This window comes from Hemitrygon akajei, chromosome 11, assembly GCF_048418815.1.
Source record: "Hemitrygon akajei chromosome 11, sHemAka1.3, whole genome shotgun sequence".
Taxonomy (NCBI): Eukaryota; Metazoa; Chordata; class Chondrichthyes; order Myliobatiformes; family Dasyatidae; genus Hemitrygon; species Hemitrygon akajei.
In genome coordinates, this window is record NC_133134.1 from 101,991,993 (window position 1) to 102,013,917 (window position 21,925).

The 21,925-nt window shown below is 56.7% G+C and overlaps 1 protein-coding gene across 2 annotated transcripts in view; it reads left to right on the plus strand.

The window, feature by feature from the left end:
- The first annotated feature begins 383 nt into the window (after window positions 1–383).
- Window positions 384–21,925, plus strand: part of LOC140735870 (CUGBP Elav-like family member 3) — a 109,324-nt gene continuing 87,782 nt past the window's right edge. For both annotated transcript variants that reach the window (XR_012100825.1, XM_073061430.1), the window contains exon 1: window positions 384–738. Coding sequence is in view for 1 of the 2 variants with exons in the window: in XM_073061430.1 (XP_072917531.1) it covers window positions 411–738 (328 nt within the window). In the remaining variant the exon portion in view is untranslated. The remainder of the gene's footprint in view (window positions 739–21,925) is intronic.

Genomic DNA, 21,925 nt, shown 5'->3' on the forward strand with positions numbered 1-21,925 from the left:
GGGGTCGCTGGAGTTTTGAGCGGCACTACCCCCTGCCTTTATGTCTCCTCCCGCTGGATTCCCAGCCAAAATACAAATCAAAATTGCTAGATATTGCATTCAGTAAAACTTTTGAAAATGTTACATTAGATTTCAATGCATTCATTTGACGTTGTCCCGTTTGTATTGGGCAGGATTGGAGTTAATGCACTTTGAAACCGCTGTGTTAAGATTGAAACACTTTAATTGACGTTCCCGGAAATTGACTTGCCCTAAAGTCACTTTAGAAATGAACGCGGTAAGTATGAGAAGGTGGGAGTGTTGTGTTTCCAGCTGTCTCGCTCGGTGATGAAAGGGTTACGGGTGATGTCAGTATTTTTTTCTCTTTCTCTCCCCTCCCTCGCTCGCCGGTATCCGGGTCTAATGTTGAAATGGCCGCAGACGAGAGAAGAGACTTCATCCAGACTCCAAGCTCTGCCACAATCAGCAAAGACCTGCCCATCAAAGCCACCAATAACTGCACCGCCGGCGCGGCCAGTAACCCGATCAATAGCCACGCTCCCAGCGCCGTTGCCAAATCCACCTTCCCACTGGCCAGCACTCCTTCCATCCGAATGAAGGACCAGGACGCGATTAAACTCTTCATCGGGCAGATTCCCAGGAACCTCGAAGAGAAAGACCTGAAGCCTTTATTCGAGGAGTTTGGGAAAATTTATGAGCTTACAGTGCTGAAAGACAGATACACCGGGATGCACAAAGGTGAGCGGAGAGCATCAACAACGATGCCCACAGAGAGAGCAGGTGCAACTGCTTATTATTGACGTGTAACCCTATTTTTAAACTGCAGATCTGGTGGAGAGGGGTAATGTTCTCCCTTACAGAGAGAAGCCGACACTAAAGAAAGCAGAGCAAGCAACCACTTTATGTTTTAAAAGCAAGAAATAGACAAAGAGAACAGATGATCCAGTGTTGGGGGAGCTGAGAGAATGTGGTTCAGGATTGGGAGAGAGGGCTGGAGGAAGGAGACTGGGAACAAAGGGATGGGACGCCTGTGGGTGATTCGGCTGGCTGGGAAACAGACTCCCCCCAAATGTGTACTGGTCTAGGTTAATCAACTAAAGCCAACAGATCAGGCACGATGTGAGTGCATTGGCATAAAATATCTTTATGAAATAATAAACACAATGGATTGCGTTTTTTAAAAAATTTAAAGCAAGATCTGGAACAAATGTGTCACAAAATATCCTTATTAAATCAAAACACGAGAACACAATAGACTAGACTAAAACAAGCAAGAACTGGAACCAATATATTTATGACAATCATGTTGTGGGCTCCTCTATCTCCCCTGTACTCTGAAATCACAAGAGTACACATACTGATGATAGTGGCAGGGGTGGGGGGTGCGCGGGTGAAGAACGAGCGAGTTTGATCAAATATAGAGTTACATCGCTGCTGAGTTAAAAATCTGCAACGCTGATAAATTATACCAAGACAATAGACAGTACAATGAGAGAGAAGGACACCGCCAGGAGACTTCCCCATTCTATGCCTCATATTCCAGGGAGGAATGGTTTTCTTTTCTGGGTATAATCAGCTTCAGAGGATCGCGCATTTTACGGGGTGGGGAGGTATTGAGAGGCAGATTGAACAGGAGGCGAAGGGAAGAGGCAGGGTATCCTGGGTCAGCTTAGGCCCAGCTGGGGGAACAGTGTTTCAGCAGAGCGAAAGAGAGCGGGATGGACCAACAGTTAAGCGGTTTGAAACAGAGGAAGCTTCCTTTTACCGCACATAAATTAGACAATACATGCTGTGCCTTCGGATATTAATCGGACAATATAACAGTGACATTTACAAGCCTTCAAAGGAGTGTATTAGACAAATGTGTGAGGAGGATTGGGTTACTCTGGATTTACAAGGTATCGAGGAGCACCACCATTCCCCTCCCCCAGTCCCCACCCTTCCCTCTTTGACCTAGTAAATGGCTTGTGTCACTAAAACTGCAAAGAGTACAAAGTCGCTGATTGAACTTTGTCAAACCTGACACACAACTGAAATGATCAAAAATCAACTTGGACCACGCCAGTCACAGAGGGACGTCCCATGATCTGCACACTGACCCAATGGCAACAAGGTTCTCCCGTGGTCTGCACACTGAGGCAGCCGCACTGGGACCTTCCGTAGTCTGGACTCTGACCCAGTCATACAAGGGATCTCCCATTGTCCATAGACTTTGACCCTCATGGTCCATACACTGACCCGGTCATACAGAGACCTCCCATTGTCCGTACATTGATACAGTCATACAGTGTATAGTCATCCCTTGGTCCATACACTGGCCCAGTGGCAACAGGGATCTTCCATGGTCTGCACACTGGCCCATTGGTGACAGGAACCTCCCACAGTCCATACACTGCTTCAGCAGTGACAAGGACTACCCATGTCCACACACTGACCCAGTCGCACAAGGCCTTCCCACGGTCCATACGCTGTCCCATCAGAAACAAGAACCTCCCATAGTCCCCACACTGACCCAGTGATGGCAGATGCCTCAGGTATCAATGTGCAGACCACCGGAGCCCCTGTCACCACCGGCTCAGTGTGCAGACCATGAGAGGTCCCTATCACCACCAGATCAGTTGGAAGCTCTTGTGTGACCAGGGCAACACGTGGACCACGGGGGTCCCTGTAGTCACTGGGTCAGTGTGCAGACCACGAGAGGTCCTGTCACCAGCAGGTCAGTGTGCAGACTATAGGAGGTTCCTTTGTTACCAGATCAATGTGTGAACCACAGGAGATCCCAGTTACCACCAGGTCAGTGTGCAGACCATGGGAGGTTCCTGTGTAACCGGGACAACATGGGGACAGAAGCTTCCCATGGTCCGTACATTGACCCAGTCATGCAGAAAGCTCCTGTGGGCCACACGCTGACCCAGTAGTGACAGGGAACTCCCATGGTCCGTACATTGACCCGATTACCCAGGAACCTCCTGTGGTCCTCACACTGACCCAGTCACACAGGAACCTCCTGTGATCTGCACACTGAACCAGTACCTATCGGAAAGTCCCATGGTCTGCACACTGACCAGGTCAGACAGGAAACCTCCCGTGGTCTGCACACTGACACACTGATGACAGGGACCTCCTCTGGTCTGCATATTGACCTTGTCACACAGGGGCCTCCCATGTCCGCACACTGACCCTGTGGTGACAGGGACTCCTGTGGTCTACACACTGACTGAGTCACGTGGGACCTCCCGTGGTCTGCACACTGATCTAATGTGACAAGGACAGCCTGTGCTCTGCCCACTGACCTACCGTGGTCCGCACACTGACCGCTCATGCCGGCAGCTCCCCAGCCACAATCTTGCGGGCGGTGGGGTAAGTACCGCACACAGTACAGGTTTATGAAAAGTATGATTATAGAAGAGTCAGATTTATTGGCCGACAAAAAGAAGTAAATGAAAATTTTGCTATTGACTTAGGCTGAGGAACCAATAACTGAAGTAACAGATGGAGTGGTTTCATGTGATGGTGGTGGTGGAGTTTGTGGGCATCCTAAGGTGTACATAATTTTGGATATAGAGACAAAGGTTGGAATATGTGGTTATTACAGACTTCAGTTTGAACAAAAGCATTATCATTGAGATGGAGTCATTTACAACAAGTCACTGTCTATCTCCACTGAATGACCTCAAAGAAAGCTTTGACAATAAGTTAATTGAACTTTACATTTGGTGTTGCTCAGTTTAAAATGAAATTAGAATGAAAATAATCTCTAATAAGACAAATGTGACGGAAAAAAAGTGGCACTGGGTCCTCTTGTGGTTCACACTCTGAGCACACACAGGGGCCTCCCGTGCTCCATGCACTGACCCAGTGGTGAAAGAGACCTCCTGTGGTCTACATACCAGACCAGTGGCTACAGGGACCACTCATGGTGTGCTCACTGATAAAGTGATACAGGGACCTCACATGGTCTGTGCAGCGACCCAGCGGTGAAAGGGACAACCCATGCTCCACACATTGAGCCAGCAGTAACAGGGATCTCCCATGGTCTGCAGACCGATCCAGTCCTACAGGGACCTCCCGTGATCTACACACTCACCCAGTTACACAAGGACCTCCCGAGGTCTGCGCCCCGACCCAGTGGTAACAGGGACCTCCCATAGTCTGCGGACTGACTCAGTGCCAACAAGAACTTTCTGTGGTCTGCACACTGACACATTGGCTACAGGGGCCTCCCATGTTCCGTCCATGTTACTATTGACACAGGGACTTCCTGTGGTCTGGACATGACCCTGTGCCTGTAGGGACCTCTGGTGGTCTGCACATTGATCCAGTCACACAGGGACCTCCCGTCGTCCACACACTGACCCAATGATGACAGACAGCTTGATGCTCTGCAACCACACTTAGGCCAGGTCACTTTGACCTATCCTCCCCTCAATCCATCTCCTCACAATCCAAATCTCCATTAATATGAATCCATCACCCGCCCTCAGATTCATACCTATTGCCCCAGCAAGTCCATCTATCACATTGCATTCCTCCTCCCTTCCCTGTCCTCCACTTCACGTCTAGATCCAGACGCCCCTCTGCACTGAATCTCTGCTTTCTTCTCTCCATTCGTGTGAACCTTCACCTCTTCCTTCTGAAACCATCGTCCCTCCCTCCCTCTGTATCCTTGCCTCCATCTCTCCCTCTGAATCCTTGCTTTTCTCCCTAGATCCTCTTTGAATCCTCATCTTCTTCTCTCCCTCTGAATCCTCACTTCGTTCCTCTGAATCCTCACCTCCCTCTTTCTTTCTGAACCCACCCCTCTTTCTCCCTCTGAATCCTCATTTGACTTCTCTAAATCCTCACTTCACTCTCTCCCTCTGATCCTCATTTCACTCTCTCCCACTGAATCCTTATTCCCCTCTCTCCCTCTGAAACCTCTGTCTCCCCCCATTCTGAATTCTTGTTTCTCCTCTCTCCCACTGAATCCTCATCTTCCTCTCTCTCTGAATCAACTCCTCCCTCTCTCCCTCTGAGTCCTCACCACCCTGTCTGCCTCTGAGTCCTTGCTTCCCTCCTGTCCTTTGAATCCTCACCTTCTTCTTTCCTTCTGAATCCACCCCTCCCTTTCTCCCTCTGAATCCTCATTTACACGCCCTCCCTCTGCATGCTCACCTCACTCTCCTCTCTCTCTCTCTCTGAAACCTTGCCTCCTTCTCTCCCTCTGAATTCTTAATTCACTCTCATCCTCTGAATCCATGCCTCCATCTTTCCTTCTGAATGCACACCTCCCTCTCTCCCTCTGAATCAATGCTTTCTTTCCTCTGCCATTGAATTCAAAGCCACCTTCTTCCTGAATCCACGCGTCCATCCCCCACCATCACAAATCCACACCTCCTTCCCCTTCAAAGCCATGCTTTTCTGCCCTCCCCCCAAGAATCTACATCTCCATTCCCCAGAGTCCACTCCTCTCCCTAACTCTTGGACATCACTTGAGGCCAACTCCACAGAAAACACAGTGAAATCCTGAAGGAAATTAGGAAGATAGTTGATAGGAATCCCTCTGGCTGGTAAGATGCAGATAAACATTGATGTGGTTTGTAGGTCTCTGAAGAAGGCACTAACAAAAGCGGCAAGAGAATGAGAATCAGGTTTAATACACAAAAATGTCGCGAAATTTGTTGTGTTGCAGCAGCAGTACATTGCAATAAAAACTAAACATTGCAAACAGAAATATATAAAATAATTAAATTAAATAAGTAGTGCAAAAAGAGAGAAAAATATAGTGAGGTAGTATACGTGGGGTTTATTGTCCATTCAAAAATCTGATGGCAGAGAGGAGAAACTGTTCCTGAATCATTGAGTGTGTGTCTTCAGGCTCCTATACCATAAGACCATAAGACTATAAAATATAAGAGCAGAATTAGGCCATTTGGCCCATCAAGTCTGCTCTACCATTTCATCATGGCTGATCGAATTTTCCTCTCAGCCCCGATCTCTTGTCTCTCCCCGTATCCCTTCATGTCCTGACCAATCAAGAATCTTCTTCTTTGGCTGTCCATCAATTTCAATATTGACTGTGCTGAGAGTATAGTCTCTGCAGGCACATTTACACACCATCCAGAAACTGTACTCCAACAAGCCTTGCAAAGTAATAAGACAGACGGTGTTGTGCCCCCACCATACAGTCTCTCTGGGCTTCCAAATCTGACTCTAAGTGGTACAGGACTGTAACAGACTGAGTGGATAAGGAAGCTCCCCCGCAGTGACAACTAACTAGTCTGGTGATGCCATCCGTTGATCAGCACTCCGGTTCCTCCGCATGCCACCAAGGTGGCTGTACCATTGCCCCTTTTGGATTCATCTGCCACAGACACCATCAGACGCCCTGCTGCCGGCGGTCTCATTGGGTGCAGCCTTTGCCTGAAGAGGCATAAATTGCAAAGTAGTAAAGGCATGCTTACCTCCTTGACTTAGCCAGCCACGATCCTACTACTAGATCTAGTCTAGTAGTATACCAACGGAACATCACCTTCACGGCTAGGTTAGACCTGCCAGAGAATGAATCTCCCCCGTACTTCGCTGATGTTCAGCCAATGCCTCTCCTACGCAACGGTGAGGCGCCAAGGTAGGATTTTGTAGGAGAGAATCTATCAACCTTGAATATGCATATAGACGTGGCTTCCACAGCTGCCTGTGACAGTGAATTCTACAAATTCACCACTCTCTCGCCAAAGAAGTTTCTCTTCATCTCCTCCTTGATGGTAGCAATGAGAAGAGGGCTTGTCCTGGCTGATAGGGTTCTATAATGATGAATGTTGCCTTCATGACACATTGCCTTTTGAAGATGTCCTTAATACTGGGGAGAATGGTGGTCTGGATGCTGGGGAGACTGATGGTCTGGGTGCTGTGGAGACTGATGGTCTGGGTGCTGGGGAGACTGATGGTCAGGGTGCTGTGGAGACTGATGGTCTGGGTGCTGGGGAGACTGGTGGTCTGGGTGCTGGGGAGACTGGTGGTCTGGGTGCTGGGGAGACTGATGGTTTGGGTGCTGGGGAGACTGATGGTCTGGGTGCTGGGGAGACTGCTGGTCTGGGTGCTGGGGAGACGGGTGGTCTGGATGCTGGGGAGACTGATGGTCTGGGTGCTGTGGAGACATGGTCTGGGTGCTGGGGAGACTGATGGTCTGGGAGCCGGGGAGACTGCTGGTCTGGGTGCTGGGGAGACGGGTGGTCTGGATGTGGGGAGACTGGTGGTCTGGATACTGGGGAGAATGGTGGTCTGGGTGCTGGTGAGACTGCTGGTCTGGGTGCTGGGGAGACGGGTGGTCTGGATGTGGGGAGACTGGTGGTCTGGATACTGGGGAGACTGGTGGTCTGGGTGCTGGGGAGACGGGTGGTCTGGATACTGGGGAGACTGGTGGTCTGGATGCTGGGGAGACTGGTGGTCTGGGTGCTGGGGAGACGGGTGGTCTGGGTGCTGGGGAGACTGGTGGTCTGGGTGCTGAGGAGACTGGTGGTCTAGGTGCTGGGGAGATGGGTGGTTTGGGTGCTGGGGAGACGGGTGGTCTGGGTGCTGGGGAGACGGGTGGTCTGGGTGCTGGGGAGACTGGTGGTCTGGGTGCTGGGGAGATGGGTGGTCTGGGTGCTGGGGAGACTGGTGGTCTGGGTGCTGGGGAGATGGGTGGTCTGGATACTGGGGAGACTGGTGGTCTGGGTGCTGGGGAGAAAGGTGGTCTGTGTGCTGGGGAGACTGGTGGTCTGGGTGCTGCGGAGACTGATGGTCTGGGTGCTCAGGAGACTGATGGTCTGGGTGCTGGGGAGACTGGTGGTCTGGGTACTGGGGAGACTGGTGGTCTGGATACTGGGGAGACTGGTGGTCTGGGTGCTGGGGAGATGGGTGGTCTAGGTGCTGGGGAGACGGGTGGTCTGGATACTGGGGAGACTGGTGGTCTGGGTGCTGGGGAGAATGGTGGTCTGGGTGCTGGGGAGACTGGTGGTCTGGGTGCTGGGGAGACTGATGGTCTGGGTACTGAGGAGACTGGTGGTCTGGATGTGGGGAGACTGGTGGTTTGGGTGCTGGGGAGACGGGTGGTCTGGGTGCTGGGGAGAATGGTGGTCTGGGGGCTGGAGAGACTGGTGGTCTGGGTGCTGGGGAGACTGATGGTCTGGGTACTGGGGAGACTGGTGGTCTGGATGTGGGGAGACTGGTGGTCTGGATGCCGGGGAGACTGGTGGTTTGGGTGCTGGGGAGACGGGTGGTTTGGGTGCTGGGGAGACTGATGGACTTTGTGCTGGGGAGACGGGTGGTCTCGGTGCTGGGGAGACCGGTGGTCTAGGTGCTGGGGAGACTGGTGGTCTGGGTGCTGGGGAGACCGGTGGTCTGGTTGCTGGGGAGAATGGTGGTCTGGGTGCTGGGGAGACAGGTGGTCTGGGTGCTGGGGAGAATGGTGGTCTGGGTGCTGGGGAGACGGGTGGTCTGGGTGCTGGGGAGACTGCTGGTCTGGGTGCTGGGGAGACGGGTGGTCTGGGTGCTGGGGAGACTGGTGGTCTAGGTGCTGGGGAGATGGGTGGTTTCGGTGCTGGGGAGATGGGTGGTCTGGGTGCTGGGGAGACGGGTGGTCTGGGTGCTGGGGAGAATGGTGGTCTGGATGCTGGGGAGACTGATGGTCTGGGTGCTGGGGAGACGGGTGGTCTGGGTGCTGGGGAGACTGCTGGTCTGGGTACTGGGGAGACGGGTGGTCTGGGTGCTGGGGAGACTGCTGGTCTGGGTGCTGGGGAGACTGGTTGTCTGGGTGCTGGGGAGACGGGTGGTCTGGGTGCTGGGGAGACGGATGGTCTGGGTGCTGGGTAGACTGGTGGTCTGGGTGCTGGGGAGACGGGTGGTCTGGCTGCTGGGGAGATAGGTGGTCTGGGTGCTGGGGAGACTGGAGGTCTGGGTGCTGGGGAGATGGGTGGTCTGGGTGCTGGGGAGACGGGTGGTCTGGATACTGGGGAGACGGGTGGTCTGGGTGCTGGGGAGACTGGTGGTCCGGGTGCTGGGGAGACTGATGGTCTGGGTGCTGGGGAGACTGATGGTCTGGGTACTTGGGAGACTGGTGGTCTGGATGCTGGGGAGACTGGTGGTTTGGGTGCTGGGGAGACGGGTGGTCTGGATGCTGGGGAGACTGGTGGTCTAGATGCTGGGGAGACTGGTGGTCTGGATGCTGGGGAGACGGGTGATCTGGGTGCTGGGGAGACTGGTGGTCTGGGTGCTGGGGAGACTGATGGTCTAGGTGCCGGGGAGACTGATGGTTTGGGTGCTGGGGAGACGGGTGGTTTGGGTGCTGGGGAGACAGGTGGTCTGGATGCTGGGGACACTGGTGGTTTGGATGCTGGGGAGATGGGTGGTCTGGATGCTGGGGAGACTAATGGTCTGGATGCTGGGGAGACTGGTGGTTTGGATGCAGGGGAGACTGGTGGTTTGGATGCTGGGGAGATGGGTGGTCTGGATGCCGGGGAGACTGATGGTCTGGGTGCTGGGGAGACTGGTGGTCTGTTGCCGGTGAGACTGGTGTTGTGGGTGCCAGGGAGACTGATGGTCTGGGTGCTTGGAAGACTGATGGTCTGGGTGCTGGGGAGACTGGTGGTTTGGATGCTGGGGAGATGGGTGGTCTGGATGCTGGGGAGACTGATGGTCTGGATGCTGGGGAGACTGGTGGTTTGGATGCTGGGGAGACTGGTGGTTTGGATGCTGGGGAGATGGGTGGTCTGGATGCCGGGGAGACTGATGGTCTGGGTGCTGGGGAGACTGGTGGTCTGGGTGCCGGTGAGACTGGTGTTGTGGGTGCCAGGGAGACTTATGGTCTGGGTGCTTGGAAGACTGATGGTCTGGGTGCTGGGGAGACTGGTGGACTGGGTGCTGGGGAGACTGGTGGTCTGGATGCTGGGAGACTGGTGGTCTGGGTGCCGGGGGAGACTGATGGTCTGGGTGCTGGGGAGACTGCTGGTCTGGGTGCCGTGTAGACTGATGGTCTGGGTGCCGGCGAGACCGATGGTCTGGGTGCTGGGGAGACTGATGGTCTGGATGCTGGGGAGACTGGAGGTCTGGGTGCCGGGGGAGACTGATGGTCTGGGTGCTGGGGAGACAGGTGGTCTGGGTGCTGGGGAGACGGGTGGTCTGGGTGCTGGGGAGACGGGTGGTCTGGGTGCTGGGGAGATGGGTGGTCTGGGTGCTGGGGAGACGGCTGGTCTGGGTGCTGGGGAGACTGATGGTCTGGGTACTGGGGAGACTGATGGTCTGGGTACTTGGGAGACTGGTGGTCTGGATGCTGTGGAGACTGGTTGTTTGGGTGCTGGGGAGACTGGAGGTCTGGGTGCTGGGGGAGACTGATGGTCTAGGTGCTGGGGAGACTGGTGGTCTGGGTGCCGGGGGAGACTGATGGTCTGGGTGCTGGGGAGACTGGTGGTCTGGGTGCAGGGGAGATGGGTGGTCTGGGTGCTTGGGAGAATGGTGGTCTGGGTGCTGGGGAGACTGGTGGTCCGGGTGCTGGGGAGACTGATAGTCTGGGTGCTGGGGAGACTGATGGTCTGGGTACTGGGGAGACTGATGGTCTGGGTGCTCAGGAGACTGATGGTCTGGGTGCTGGGGAGACTGGTGGTCTGGGTACTGGGGAGACTGGTGGTCTGGATACTGGGGAGACTGGTGGTCTGGGTGCTGGGGAGATGGGTGGTCTAGGTGCTGGGGAGACGGGTGGTCTGGATACTGGGGAGACTGGTGGTCTGGGTGCTGGGGAGAATGGTGGTCTGGGTGCTGGGGAGACTGGTGGTCTGGGTGCTGGGGAGACTGATGGTCTGGGTACTGAGGAGACTGGTGGTCTGGATGTGGGGAGACTGGTGGTTTGGGTGCTGGGGAGACGGGTGGTCTGGGTGCTGGGGAGAATGGTGGTCTGGGGGCTGGAGAGACTGGTGGTCTGGGTGCTGGGGAGACTGATGGTCTGGGTACTGGGGAGACTGGTGGTCTGGATGTGGGGAGACTGGTGGTCTGGATGCCGGGGAGACTGGTGGTTTGGGTGCTGGGGAGACGGGTGGTTTGGGTGCTGGGGAGACTGATGGACTTTGTGCTGGGGAGACGGGTGGTCTCGGTGCTGGGGAGACCGGTGGTCTAGGTGCTGGGGAGACTGGTGGTCTGGGTGCTGGGGAGACTGGAGGTCTGGGTGCCGGGGGAGACTGATGGTCTGGGTGCTGGGGAGACAGGTGGTCTGGGTGCTGGGGAGACTGGTGGTTTGGATGCTGGGGAGATGGGTGGTCTGGATGCCGGGGAGACTGATGGTCTGGGTGCTGGGGAGACTGGTGGTCTGTTGCCGGTGAGACTGGTGTTGTGGGTGCCAGGGAGACTGATGGTCTGGGTGCTTGGAAGACTGATGGTCTGGGTGCTGGGGAGACTGGTGGTTTGGATGCTGGGGAGATGGGTGGTCTGGATGCTGGGGAGACTGATGGTCTGGATGCTGGGGAGACTGGTGGTTTGGATGCTGGGGAGACTGGTGGTTTGGATGCTGGGGAGATGGGTGGTCTGGATGCCGGGGAGACTGATGGTCTGGGTGCTGGGGAGACTGGTGGTCTGGGTGCCGGTGAGACTGGTGTTGTGGGTGCCAGGGAGACTTATGGTCTGGGTGCTTGGAAGACTGATGGTCTGGGTGCTGGGGAGACTGGTGGACTGGGTGCTGGGGAGACTGGTGGTCTGGATGCTGGGAGACTGGTGGTCTGGGTGCCGGGGGAGACTGATGGTCTGGGTGCTGGGGAGACTGCTGGTCTGGGTGCCGTGTAGACTGATGGTCTGGGTGCCGGCGAGACCGATGGTCTGGGTGCTGGGGAGACTGATGGTCTGGATGCTGGGGAGACTGGAGGTCTGGGTGCCGGGGGAGACTGATGGTCTGGGTGCTGGGGAGACAGGTGGTCTGGGTGCTGGGGAGACGGGTGGTCTGGGTGCTGGGGAGACGGGTGGTCTGGGTGCTGGGGAGATGGGTGGTCTGGGTGCTGGGGAGACGGCTGGTCTGGGTGCTGGGGAGACTGATGGTCTGGGTACTGGGGAGACTGATGGTCTGGGTACTTGGGAGACTGGTGGTCTGGATGCTGTGGAGACTGGTTGTTTGGGTGCTGGGGAGACTGGAGGTCTGGGTGCTGGGGGAGACTGATGGTCTAGGTGCTGGGGAGACTGGTGGTCTGGGTGCCGGGGGAGACTGATGGTCTGGGTGCTGGGGAGACTGGTGGTCTGGGTGCAGGGGAGATGGGTGGTCTGGGTGCTTGGGAGAATGGTGGTCTGGGTGCTGGGGAGACTGGTGGTCCGGGTGCTGGGGAGACTGATAGTCTGGGTGCTGGGGAGACTGATGGTCTGGGTACTGGGGAGACTGATGGTCTGGGTGCTCAGGAGACTGATGGTCTGGGTGCTGGGGAGACTGGTGGTCTGGGTACTGGGGAGACTGGTGGTCTGGATACTGGGGAGACTGGTGGTCTGGGTGCTGGGGAGATGGGTGGTCTAGGTGCTGGGGAGACGGGTGGTCTGGATACTGGGGAGACTGGTGGTCTGGGTGCTGGGGAGAATGGTGGTCTGGGTGCTGGGGAGACTGGTGGTCTGGGTGCTGGGGAGACTGATGGTCTGGGTACTGAGGAGACTGGTGGTCTGGATGTGGGGAGACTGGTGGTTTGGGTGCTGGGGAGACGGGTGGTCTGGGTGCTGGGGAGAATGGTGGTCTGGGGGCTGGAGAGACTGGTGGTCTGGGTGCTGGGGAGACTGATGGTCTGGGTACTGGGGAGACTGGTGGTCTGGATGTGGGGAGACTGGTGGTCTGGATGCCGGGGAGACTGGTGGTTTGGGTGCTGGGGAGACGGGTGGTTTGGGTGCTGGGGAGACTGATGGACTTTGTGCTGGGGAGACGGGTGGTCTCGGTGCTGGGGAGACCGGTGGTCTAGGTGCTGGGGAGACTGGTGGTCTGGGTGCTGGGGAGACCGGTGGTCTGGTTGCTGGGGAGAATGGTGGTCTGGGTGCTGGGGAGACAGGTGGTCTGGGTGCTGGGGAGAATGGTGGTCTGGGTGCTGGGGAGACGGGTGGTCTGGGTGCTGGGGAGACTGCTGGTCTGGGTGCTGGGGAGACGGGTGGTCTGGGTGCTGGGGAGACTGGTGGTCTAGGTGCTGGGGAGATGGGTGGTTTCGGTGCTGGGGAGATGGGTGGTCTGGGTGCTGGGGAGACGGGTGGTCTGGGTGCTGGGGAGAATGGTGGTCTGGATGCTGGGGAGACTGATGGTCTGGGTGCTGGGGAGACGGGTGGTCTGGGTGCTGGGGAGACTGCTGGTCTGGGTACTGGGGAGACGGGTGGTCTGGGTGCTGGGGAGACTGCTGGTCTGGGTGCTGGGGAGACTGGTTGTCTGGGTGCTGGGGAGACGGGTGGTCTGGGTGCTGGGGAGACGGATGGTCTGGGTGCTGGGTAGACTGGTGGTCTGGGTGCTGGGGAGACGGGTGGTCTGGCTGCTGGGGAGATAGGTGGTCTGGGTGCTGGGGAGACTGGAGGTCTGGGTGCTGGGGAGATGGGTGGTCTGGGTGCTGGGGAGACGGGTGGTCTGGATACTGGGGAGACGGGTGGTCTGGGTGCTGGGGAGACTGGTGGTCCGGGTGCTGGGGAGACTGATGGTCTGGGTGCTGGGGAGACTGATGGTCTGGGTACTTGGGAGACTGGTGGTCTGGATGCTGGGGAGACTGGTGGTTTGGGTGCTGGGGAGACGGGTGGTCTGGATGCTGGGGAGACTGGTGGTCTAGATGCTGGGGAGACTGGTGGTCTGGATGCTGGGGAGACGGGTGATCTGGGTGCTGGGGAGACTGGTGGTCTGGGTGCTGGGGAGACTGATGGTCTAGGTGCCGGGGAGACTGATGGTTTGGGTGCTGGGGAGACGGGTGGTTTGGGTGCTGGGGAGACAGGTGGTCTGGATGCTGGGGACACTGGTGGTTTGGATGCTGGGGAGATGGGTGGTCTGGATGCTGGGGAGACTAATGGTCTGGATGCTGGGGAGACTGGTGGTTTGGATGCAGGGGAGACTGGTGGTTTGGATGCTGGGGAGATGGGTGGTCTGGATGCCGGGGAGACTGATGGTCTGGGTGCTGGGGAGACTGGTGGTCTGTTGCCGGTGAGACTGGTGTTGTGGGTGCCAGGGAGACTGATGGTCTGGGTGCTTGGAAGACTGATGGTCTGGGTGCTGGGGAGACTGGTGGTTTGGATGCTGGGGAGATGGGTGGTCTGGATGCTGGGGAGACTGATGGTCTGGATGCTGGGGAGACTGGTGGTTTGGATGCTGGGGAGACTGGTGGTTTGGATGCTGGGGAGATGGGTGGTCTGGATGCCGGGGAGACTGATGGTCTGGGTGCTGGGGAGACTGGTGGTCTGGGTGCCGGTGAGACTGGTGTTGTGGGTGCCAGGGAGACTTATGGTCTGGGTGCTTGGAAGACTGATGGTCTGGGTGCTGGGGAGACTGGTGGACTGGGTGCTGGGGAGACTGGTGGTCTGGATGCTGGGAGACTGGTGGTCTGGGTGCCGGGGGAGACTGATGGTCTGGGTGCTGGGGAGACTGCTGGTCTGGGTGCCGTGTAGACTGATGGTCTGGGTGCCGGCGAGACCGATGGTCTGGGTGCTGGGGAGACTGATGGTCTGGATGCTGGGGAGACTGGAGGTCTGGGTGCCGGGGGAGACTGATGGTCTGGGTGCTGGGGAGACAGGTGGTCTGGGTGCTGGGGAGACGGGTGGTCTGGGTGCTGGGGAGACGGGTGGTCTGGGTGCTGGGGAGATGGGTGGTCTGGGTGCTGGGGAGACGGCTGGTCTGGGTGCTGGGGAGACTGATGGTCTGGGTACTGGGGAGACTGATGGTCTGGGTACTTGGGAGACTGGTGGTCTGGATGCTGTGGAGACTGGTTGTTTGGGTGCTGGGGAGACTGGAGGTCTGGGTGCTGGGGGAGACTGATGGTCTAGGTGCTGGGGAGACTGGTGGTCTGGGTGCCGGGGGAGACTGATGGTCTGGGTGCTGGGGAGACTGGTGGTCTGGGTGCAGGGGAGATGGGTGGTCTGGGTGCTTGGGAGAATGGTGGTCTGGGTGCTGGGGAGACTGGTGGTCCGGGTGCTGGGGAGACTGATAGTCTGGGTGCTGGGGAGACTGATGGTCTGGGTACTGGGGAGACTGATGGTCTGGGTACTTGGGAGACTGGTGGTTTGGGTGCTGGGGAGACGGGTGGTCTGGATGCTGGGGAGACTGATGGCTTGGATGCTGGGGAGACTGGTGGTCTGGATGCCGGGGAGACTGGTGGTCTGGGTGCTGCTGAGACTGGTGGTCTGGGTGCTGGGGAGACTGATGGTCTGGGTGCTGTGGAGACTGATGGTCTGGGTGCTGGGGAGACTGCTGGTCTGGGTGCTGGGGAGACGGGTGGTCTGGATGTGGGGAGACTGGTGGTCTGGATACTGGGGAGACGGGTGGTCTGGATACTGGGGAGACTGGTGGTCTGGATGCTGGGGAGACAGGTGGTCTGGCTGCATGGGAGACGGGTGGTCTGGGTGCTGGGGAGATGGGTGGTCTGGGTGCTGGGGAGACTGGTGGTCTGGGTGCTGGGAAGACTGATGGTCTGGGTGCCGGGGAGACTGATGGTCTGGGTGCTGGGGAGACTGGTGGACTGGGTGCTGGGGAGACTGGTGGTCTGGGTGCTGGGGAGACGGGTGGTCTGGGTGCTGGGGAGACTGGTGGTCTGGGTGCTGGGGAGACTGGTGGTCTGGGTGCTGGGGAGATGGGTGGTCTGAATACTGGGGAGACTGGTGGTCTGGGTGCTGGGGAGAAAGGTGGTCTGTGTGCTGGGGAGACTGGTGGTCTGGGTGCTGGGGAGACTGATGGTCTGGGTGCTCAGGAGACTGATGGTCTGGGTGCTGGGGAGACTGGTGGTCTGGGTACTGGGGAGACTGGTGGTCTGGATACTGGGGAGACTGGTGGTCTGGGTGCTGGGGAGATGGGTGGTCTAGGTGCTGGGGAGAATGGTGGTCTGGGTGCTGGGGAGACTGGTGGTCTGGGTGCTGGGGAGACGGGTGGTCTGGATACTGGGGAGACTGGTGGTCTGGGTGCTGGGGAGAATGGTGGTCTGGGTGCTGGGGAGAATGGTGGTCTGGGTGCTGGGGAGACTGGTGGTCTGGGTGCTGGGGAGACGGGTGGTCTGGATACTGGGGAGACTGGTGGTCTGGGTGCTGGGGAGACGGGTGGTCTGGGTGCTGGGGAGAATGGTGGTCTGGGTGCTGGGGAGACTGGTGGTCTGGGAGCTGGGGAGACTGATGGTCTGGGTACTGAGGAGACTGGTGGTCTGGATGTGGGGAGACTGGTGGTTTGGGTGCTGGGGAGACGGGTGGTCTGGGTGCTGGGGAGAATGGTGGTCTGGGGGCTGGAGAGACTGGTGGTCTGGGTGCTGGGGAGACTGGTGGTCTGGGGGCTGGGGAGAATGGTGGTCTGGGGGCTGGAGAGACTGGTGGTCTGGGTGCTGGGGAGACTGATGGTCTGGGTACTGGGGAGACTGGTGGTCTGGATGTGGGGAGACTGGTGGTCTGGGTGCTGGGGAGACTGGTGGTCTGGGTACTGGGGAGACTGGTGGTCTGGATACTGGGGAGACTGGTGGTCTGGGTGCTGGGGAGATGGGTGGTCTAGGTGCTGGGGAGACGGGTGGTCTGGATACTGGGGAGACTGGTGGTCTGGGTGCTGGGGAGAATGGTGGTCTGGGTGCTGGGGAGACTGGTGGTCTGGGAGCTGGGGAGACTGATGGTCTGGGTACTGAGGAGACTGGTGGTCTGGATGTGGGGAGACTGGTGGTTTGGGTGCTGGGGAGACGGGTGGTCTGGGTGCTGGGGAGAATGGTGGTCTGGGGGCTGGAGAGACTGGTGGTCTGGGTGCTGGGGAGACTGGTGGTCTGGGGGCTGGGGAGAATGGTGGTCTGGGGGCTGGAGAGACTGGTGGTCTGGGTGCTGGGGAGACTGATGGTCTGGGTACTGGGGAGACTGGTGGTCTGGATGTGGGGAGACTGGTGGTCTGGATGCTGGGGAGACTGGTGGTTTGGGTGCTGGGGAGACGGGTGGTTTGGGTGCTGGGGAGACTGATGGCCTTTGTGCTGGGGAGACGGGTGGTCTCGGTGCTGGGGAGACGGGTGGTCTAGGTGCTGGGGAGACTGGTGGTCTGGGTGCTGGGGAGACGGGTGGTCTGGTTGCTGGGGAGAATGGTGGTCTGGGTGCTGGGGAGACAGGTGGTCTGGGTGCTGGGGAGAATGGTGGTCTGGGTGCTGGGGAGATGGGTGGTCTGGGTGCTGGGGAGACTGCTGGTCTGGGTGCTGGGGAGACGGGTGGTCTGGGTGCTGGGGAGACTGGTGGTCTAGGTGCTGGGGAGATGGGTGGTTTCGGTGCTGGGGAGACGGGTGGTCTGGGTGCTGGGGAAATGGGTGGTCTGGGTACTGGGGAGACTGGTGGTCTGGGTGCTGGGGAGACTGCTGGTCTGGGTGCTGGGGAGACTGGCTGTCTGGGTGCTGGGGAGACGGGTGGTCTGGGTGCTGGGGAGACGGATGGTCTGGGTGCTGGGTAGACTGGTGGTCTGGGTGCTGGGGAGACGGGTGGTCTGGCTGCTGGGGAGATAGGTGGTCTGGGTGCTGGGGAGACTGGAGGTCTGGGTGCTGGGGAGATGGGTGGTCTGGGTGCTGGGGAAACGGGTGGTCTGGATACTGGGGAGACGGGTGGTCTGGGTGCTGGGAGACTGGTGGTCCGGGTGCTGGGGAGACTGATGGTCTGGGTGCTGGGGAGACTGGTGGTCTGGCGGCTGGGGAGACTGGTGGTCTGGGTACTGGGTAGACTGGTGGTCTGGGTGCTGGGGAGACTGATGGTCTAGGTGCTGGGGAGACTGGTGGTCTGGGTGCTGTGGAGACTGATGGTCTGGGGGCTGGGGAGATGGGTGGTCTGGGTGCTGGGGAGACTGGTGGTCTGGGTGCTGCGGAGACTGGTGCTCTGGGGGCTGGGGAGACTGGTGGTCTGGGTGCTGGGGAGACGGGTGGTCTGGGTGCTGAGGAGACTGCTGGTCTGGGTGCTGGGGAGACTGGTGGTCTGGGTGCTGGGGAGAATTGTGGTCTGGGTGCTAGGGAGACTGGTGATCTGGGTGCTGGGGAGACTGGTGGTCTGGGTGCTGCGGAGACTGGTGGTCTGGATGCTGGGGAGACTGATGGTCTGGGTGCTGGCGAGACTGGTGGTCTGGGTGCTGCGGAGACTGGTGGTCTGGGTGCTGGGGAGACTGGTGGTCTGTGTGCTGGGGAGACTGGTGGTCTGGGTGCTGCGGAGTCTGATGGTCTGGGGGCTGCGGAGACTGGTGGTCTGGGTGCTGGGGTGACTGGTGGTCTGGATGCTGGGGAGACTGATGGTCTGTGTGCCGGGGAGACTGGTGGTCTGGGTGCTGGGGAGATGGGTGGTCTGGGTGCTGGGGAGACTGGTGGTCTGGGTGCTGGGGAGACTGATGGTCTGGGTGCTGCGGAGTCTGATGGTCTGGGTGCTGGGGAGACTGGTGGTCTGGGTGCTGGGGAGACTGATGGTCTGGGTGCTGGGGAGACTGATGGTCTGGGGGCTGGGGAGACGAGTGGTCTGGGTGCTGGGAAGACTGATGGTCTGTGTGCCGGGGAGACTGGTGGTCTGGGTGCTGGGGAGATGGGTGGTCTGGGTGCTGGGGAGACTGGTGGTCTGTGTGCTGGGGAGACTGGTGGTCTGGGTGCTGGGGAGATGGGTGGTCTGGGTGCTGGGGAGACTGATGGTCTGTGTGCCGGTGAGACTGATGGTCTGGGTGCTGGGGAGACGGGTGGTCTGGGTGCTGGGGAGACTGGTGGTCTGGCTGCTGGGGAGACTGATGGTCTGGGTGCTGGGGATACTGATGTTCTGGGGGCTGGGGAGACGGGTGGTCTGGGTGCTGGGGAGACGGGTGGTCTGGGTGCTGGGGAGACTGGTGGTCTGGGTGCTGGGGAGACTGGTGGTCTGGCTGCTGGGGAGACTGGTGGTCTGGGTGCTGGGGAGATGGGTGGTCTGGGTGCTGGGGAGACTGGTGGTCTGGCTGCTGGGGAGACTGGTGGTCTGGGTGCTGGGGAGACTAGTGCCCATGAAGGAGCTGGCTGAGTTTGCAATTTTCTGCAGCTGTTTGCAATCCTGCGCAGTGATACCAGTCAGTGATGTAACATCTACTGTGATGAAGTCATGGGCAGAATGAAGTCCTGCCTAAGCAAGGACCTGGGCCCACTGCAACTTTCCCATCGCCGCAGAAGGTCTAAAGGCTGATGCAACCTCAGAGCCTCTTCACTCAGTCTGGGATTACCTGGACAATAGTTATACCTCTGTCAGGCTGCTGTTTATTGATTACAGCTCAGCAGTCAACACCATCATACACTCAGTACTATCAGTAAGGCTAGTGGCAGACCCAGTGTGGAGAACATGAGACCAAATGAATACTTTGTACCTGCTTTCACTAAAGACCATAAGACATAGGAACAGAATTGCACTATTGAGCCCATTGAGTTTTCTCCACCATTATTATCCCTCTCAACCCCTTTCTCCTGTCTTGTCTCCTTAACCTTTGACTCTCGTTAATCAAGAATGTATCAATCGCCACAGCCGTCTGTGGCAATGAATTCCACAGACCCAACATCCTCCTACTAAAGCAATCCCTCATCATCTCTGTTCTTAATGGACATCCTTGTATTCTAAGGCTGTGCCTCTGGTCCTAGACTGCCTCACTATTCAAAACATCCTCTGCACATCCATTCCGTCTAGGCCTTTCAGTATGCAATGTTTCAATGTGATGCCCCCTAAGTCTTTTAAATTCCAGCAGGTACAGGCCAGAGCCATCAACATACCTTATATGTTAACGTTTTCATTCCTGGGATCATTTGTGTGAACCTCTTCTGGCCCATCTCCAATGCCAGCATCACCTTTCTTACGCAAGGGGTCCAAAACTGCTCACAATACTCCAAGTAGAGTCTGACCAATGGGGGAGGGGGTAGATTGTGCATGAGAAACACATTTCATTTCTAATTGTGTTTTAAGAAGAACAGGGTGGTAGGCATTGTCCGCATGTACTTTAGTAAGGGCTTGATGAGTTCATTTGTTGGCAGACCAGTCTGAAAGGTAAGATTATTTGGGATCTGGGGTGTGTTTATTGACTAGAATTGCCATGGTGGAAGGAGGCAGAAGCTTCTAGTAGGGGGTTTGTTAAATTGGAGGCCTGTGGCAAGTGCTGTACCACAGGGATTTCGGCTGCCTTCCCTGTTGTTTGTCGTAAAGGTAAACAGTTTCAATGATGGCATAATTAACATTACATCCTAGCTGTCTACATATACAAAAGCCAGGGCAGTATGACATGGAGAGTAAGCTGTTGTCCATGCAGGAGTCTCCTTCTCTCCACACAGCTGATGAATGCAAAGGATCAGCAGAATCCGATGCCGTTTGACACCAGTGACGTCGCAGGGGCTGCCAGTCCTTGCTAAACTCTTCATAGGACTGCCTCAGGGACTCAAACTCCAGATGTTTCCTCGGCCTTCCTCGTGAGTGGGTATAACCGCAAGGCAGTGGAGGTTTCAGATCGGAGTTTTCCTTCCAGATGAGCTGCCAACCACAGCTGATGAACCCCATTGGCCCAAAGTGACTGGTTTTTAGGTGCTAGTAACCCACCTTTTCCCTTTGATAATACTTTTATTAGATGGCATAATTAACGTTTGCCGATTGAAGGTGGGGTGGATTGTGAAGAAGGTTGTTTCAGATTGAACCAGGATCTAAATAAATTGGGAAAGTGGACAAGGAATGCAGATGGAATTTAACTCCGATAGATGTGAAGTGATGCATTTTGGGGAATTAAATCAGTCAGTGACTCTTCTCGTGGCGCTGGGAAGTGTTGTGGAATGGAGACCTGGGGTATGAGTACGTTGCCAACAGTGGTGACGCAGGTAGACAAGGTGCTGAAGAAGGTGTTTTTGATACCTTGTCTAAGGTACCAAATGGAAGCAGCAATGAGTACAAAAATTGGGATATCATGTTACAGATGGACAAGACACTGGTGAGACCATACTTGAGGGACTGGATAAGCTAGGTATCCTCCAACCTAATGCATGAAAGTCGATTTCTCCCAACTTTTGGTAATCTTTACCCCCTCCTCTCTTCTTCAATTACCCACTTTGGCCTCTTCTCCTCACTTTCCTATCACTTCCCCCAGTGCTCCTCTTCCTCCTCTTTCTCCCATGGTCCACCCTCCTCTCCTATCAGATTCCTTCTTCTCCAGCCCTTTAGCTTTTCCAGCCACCTGGTTTCAACTATTGCCTTCCAGTTTGTCCTCCTTCCTCTTCCCCCCATCTCCTTATTCTGGCATCTTCCCCCTTCCTTTCTAGTTCTGATGATGGGTCGCGGCCTGAAATGTTAACTGTTTATTCCTTTCCATAGATGCTGCCTGGCCTGCTGAGTTTCTCCAGCATTTTGTTTGTGTTGCTCTGGATGGGCTGGGACTGCTTTCCCTGGAGCAAACAAAGCAGAGGGGTGACCTTATGGAAGTTCACAAAATCACAAGGGACATAGATAATATGAATGGTCACAGTCTTTTTCCACAGTGTTGTTAAGTGCCATCGAGTCGTCGTCGACTCATAGTGACCCTATAGATAATTCCACTAAATGAGTTTCAATCCTCACGAAGGACACTCATTGTTGATAACTTCATGTTCATAGCTGTCCTTATCGTGTCCATCCATCTGATTCTCTCTTCCATTGTCCTTCCACTTTGCCATATCTTTTTCCAGGGAGCTGCTTGTTCCCATGATTTGCCCAAAGTACAACAGGCGGAGTCTTGTCAAGAGAGACTTGGTTTGATCTCATTGAGGACCGATTCGTTTGTTCTGTGAGAGGTCCGTGA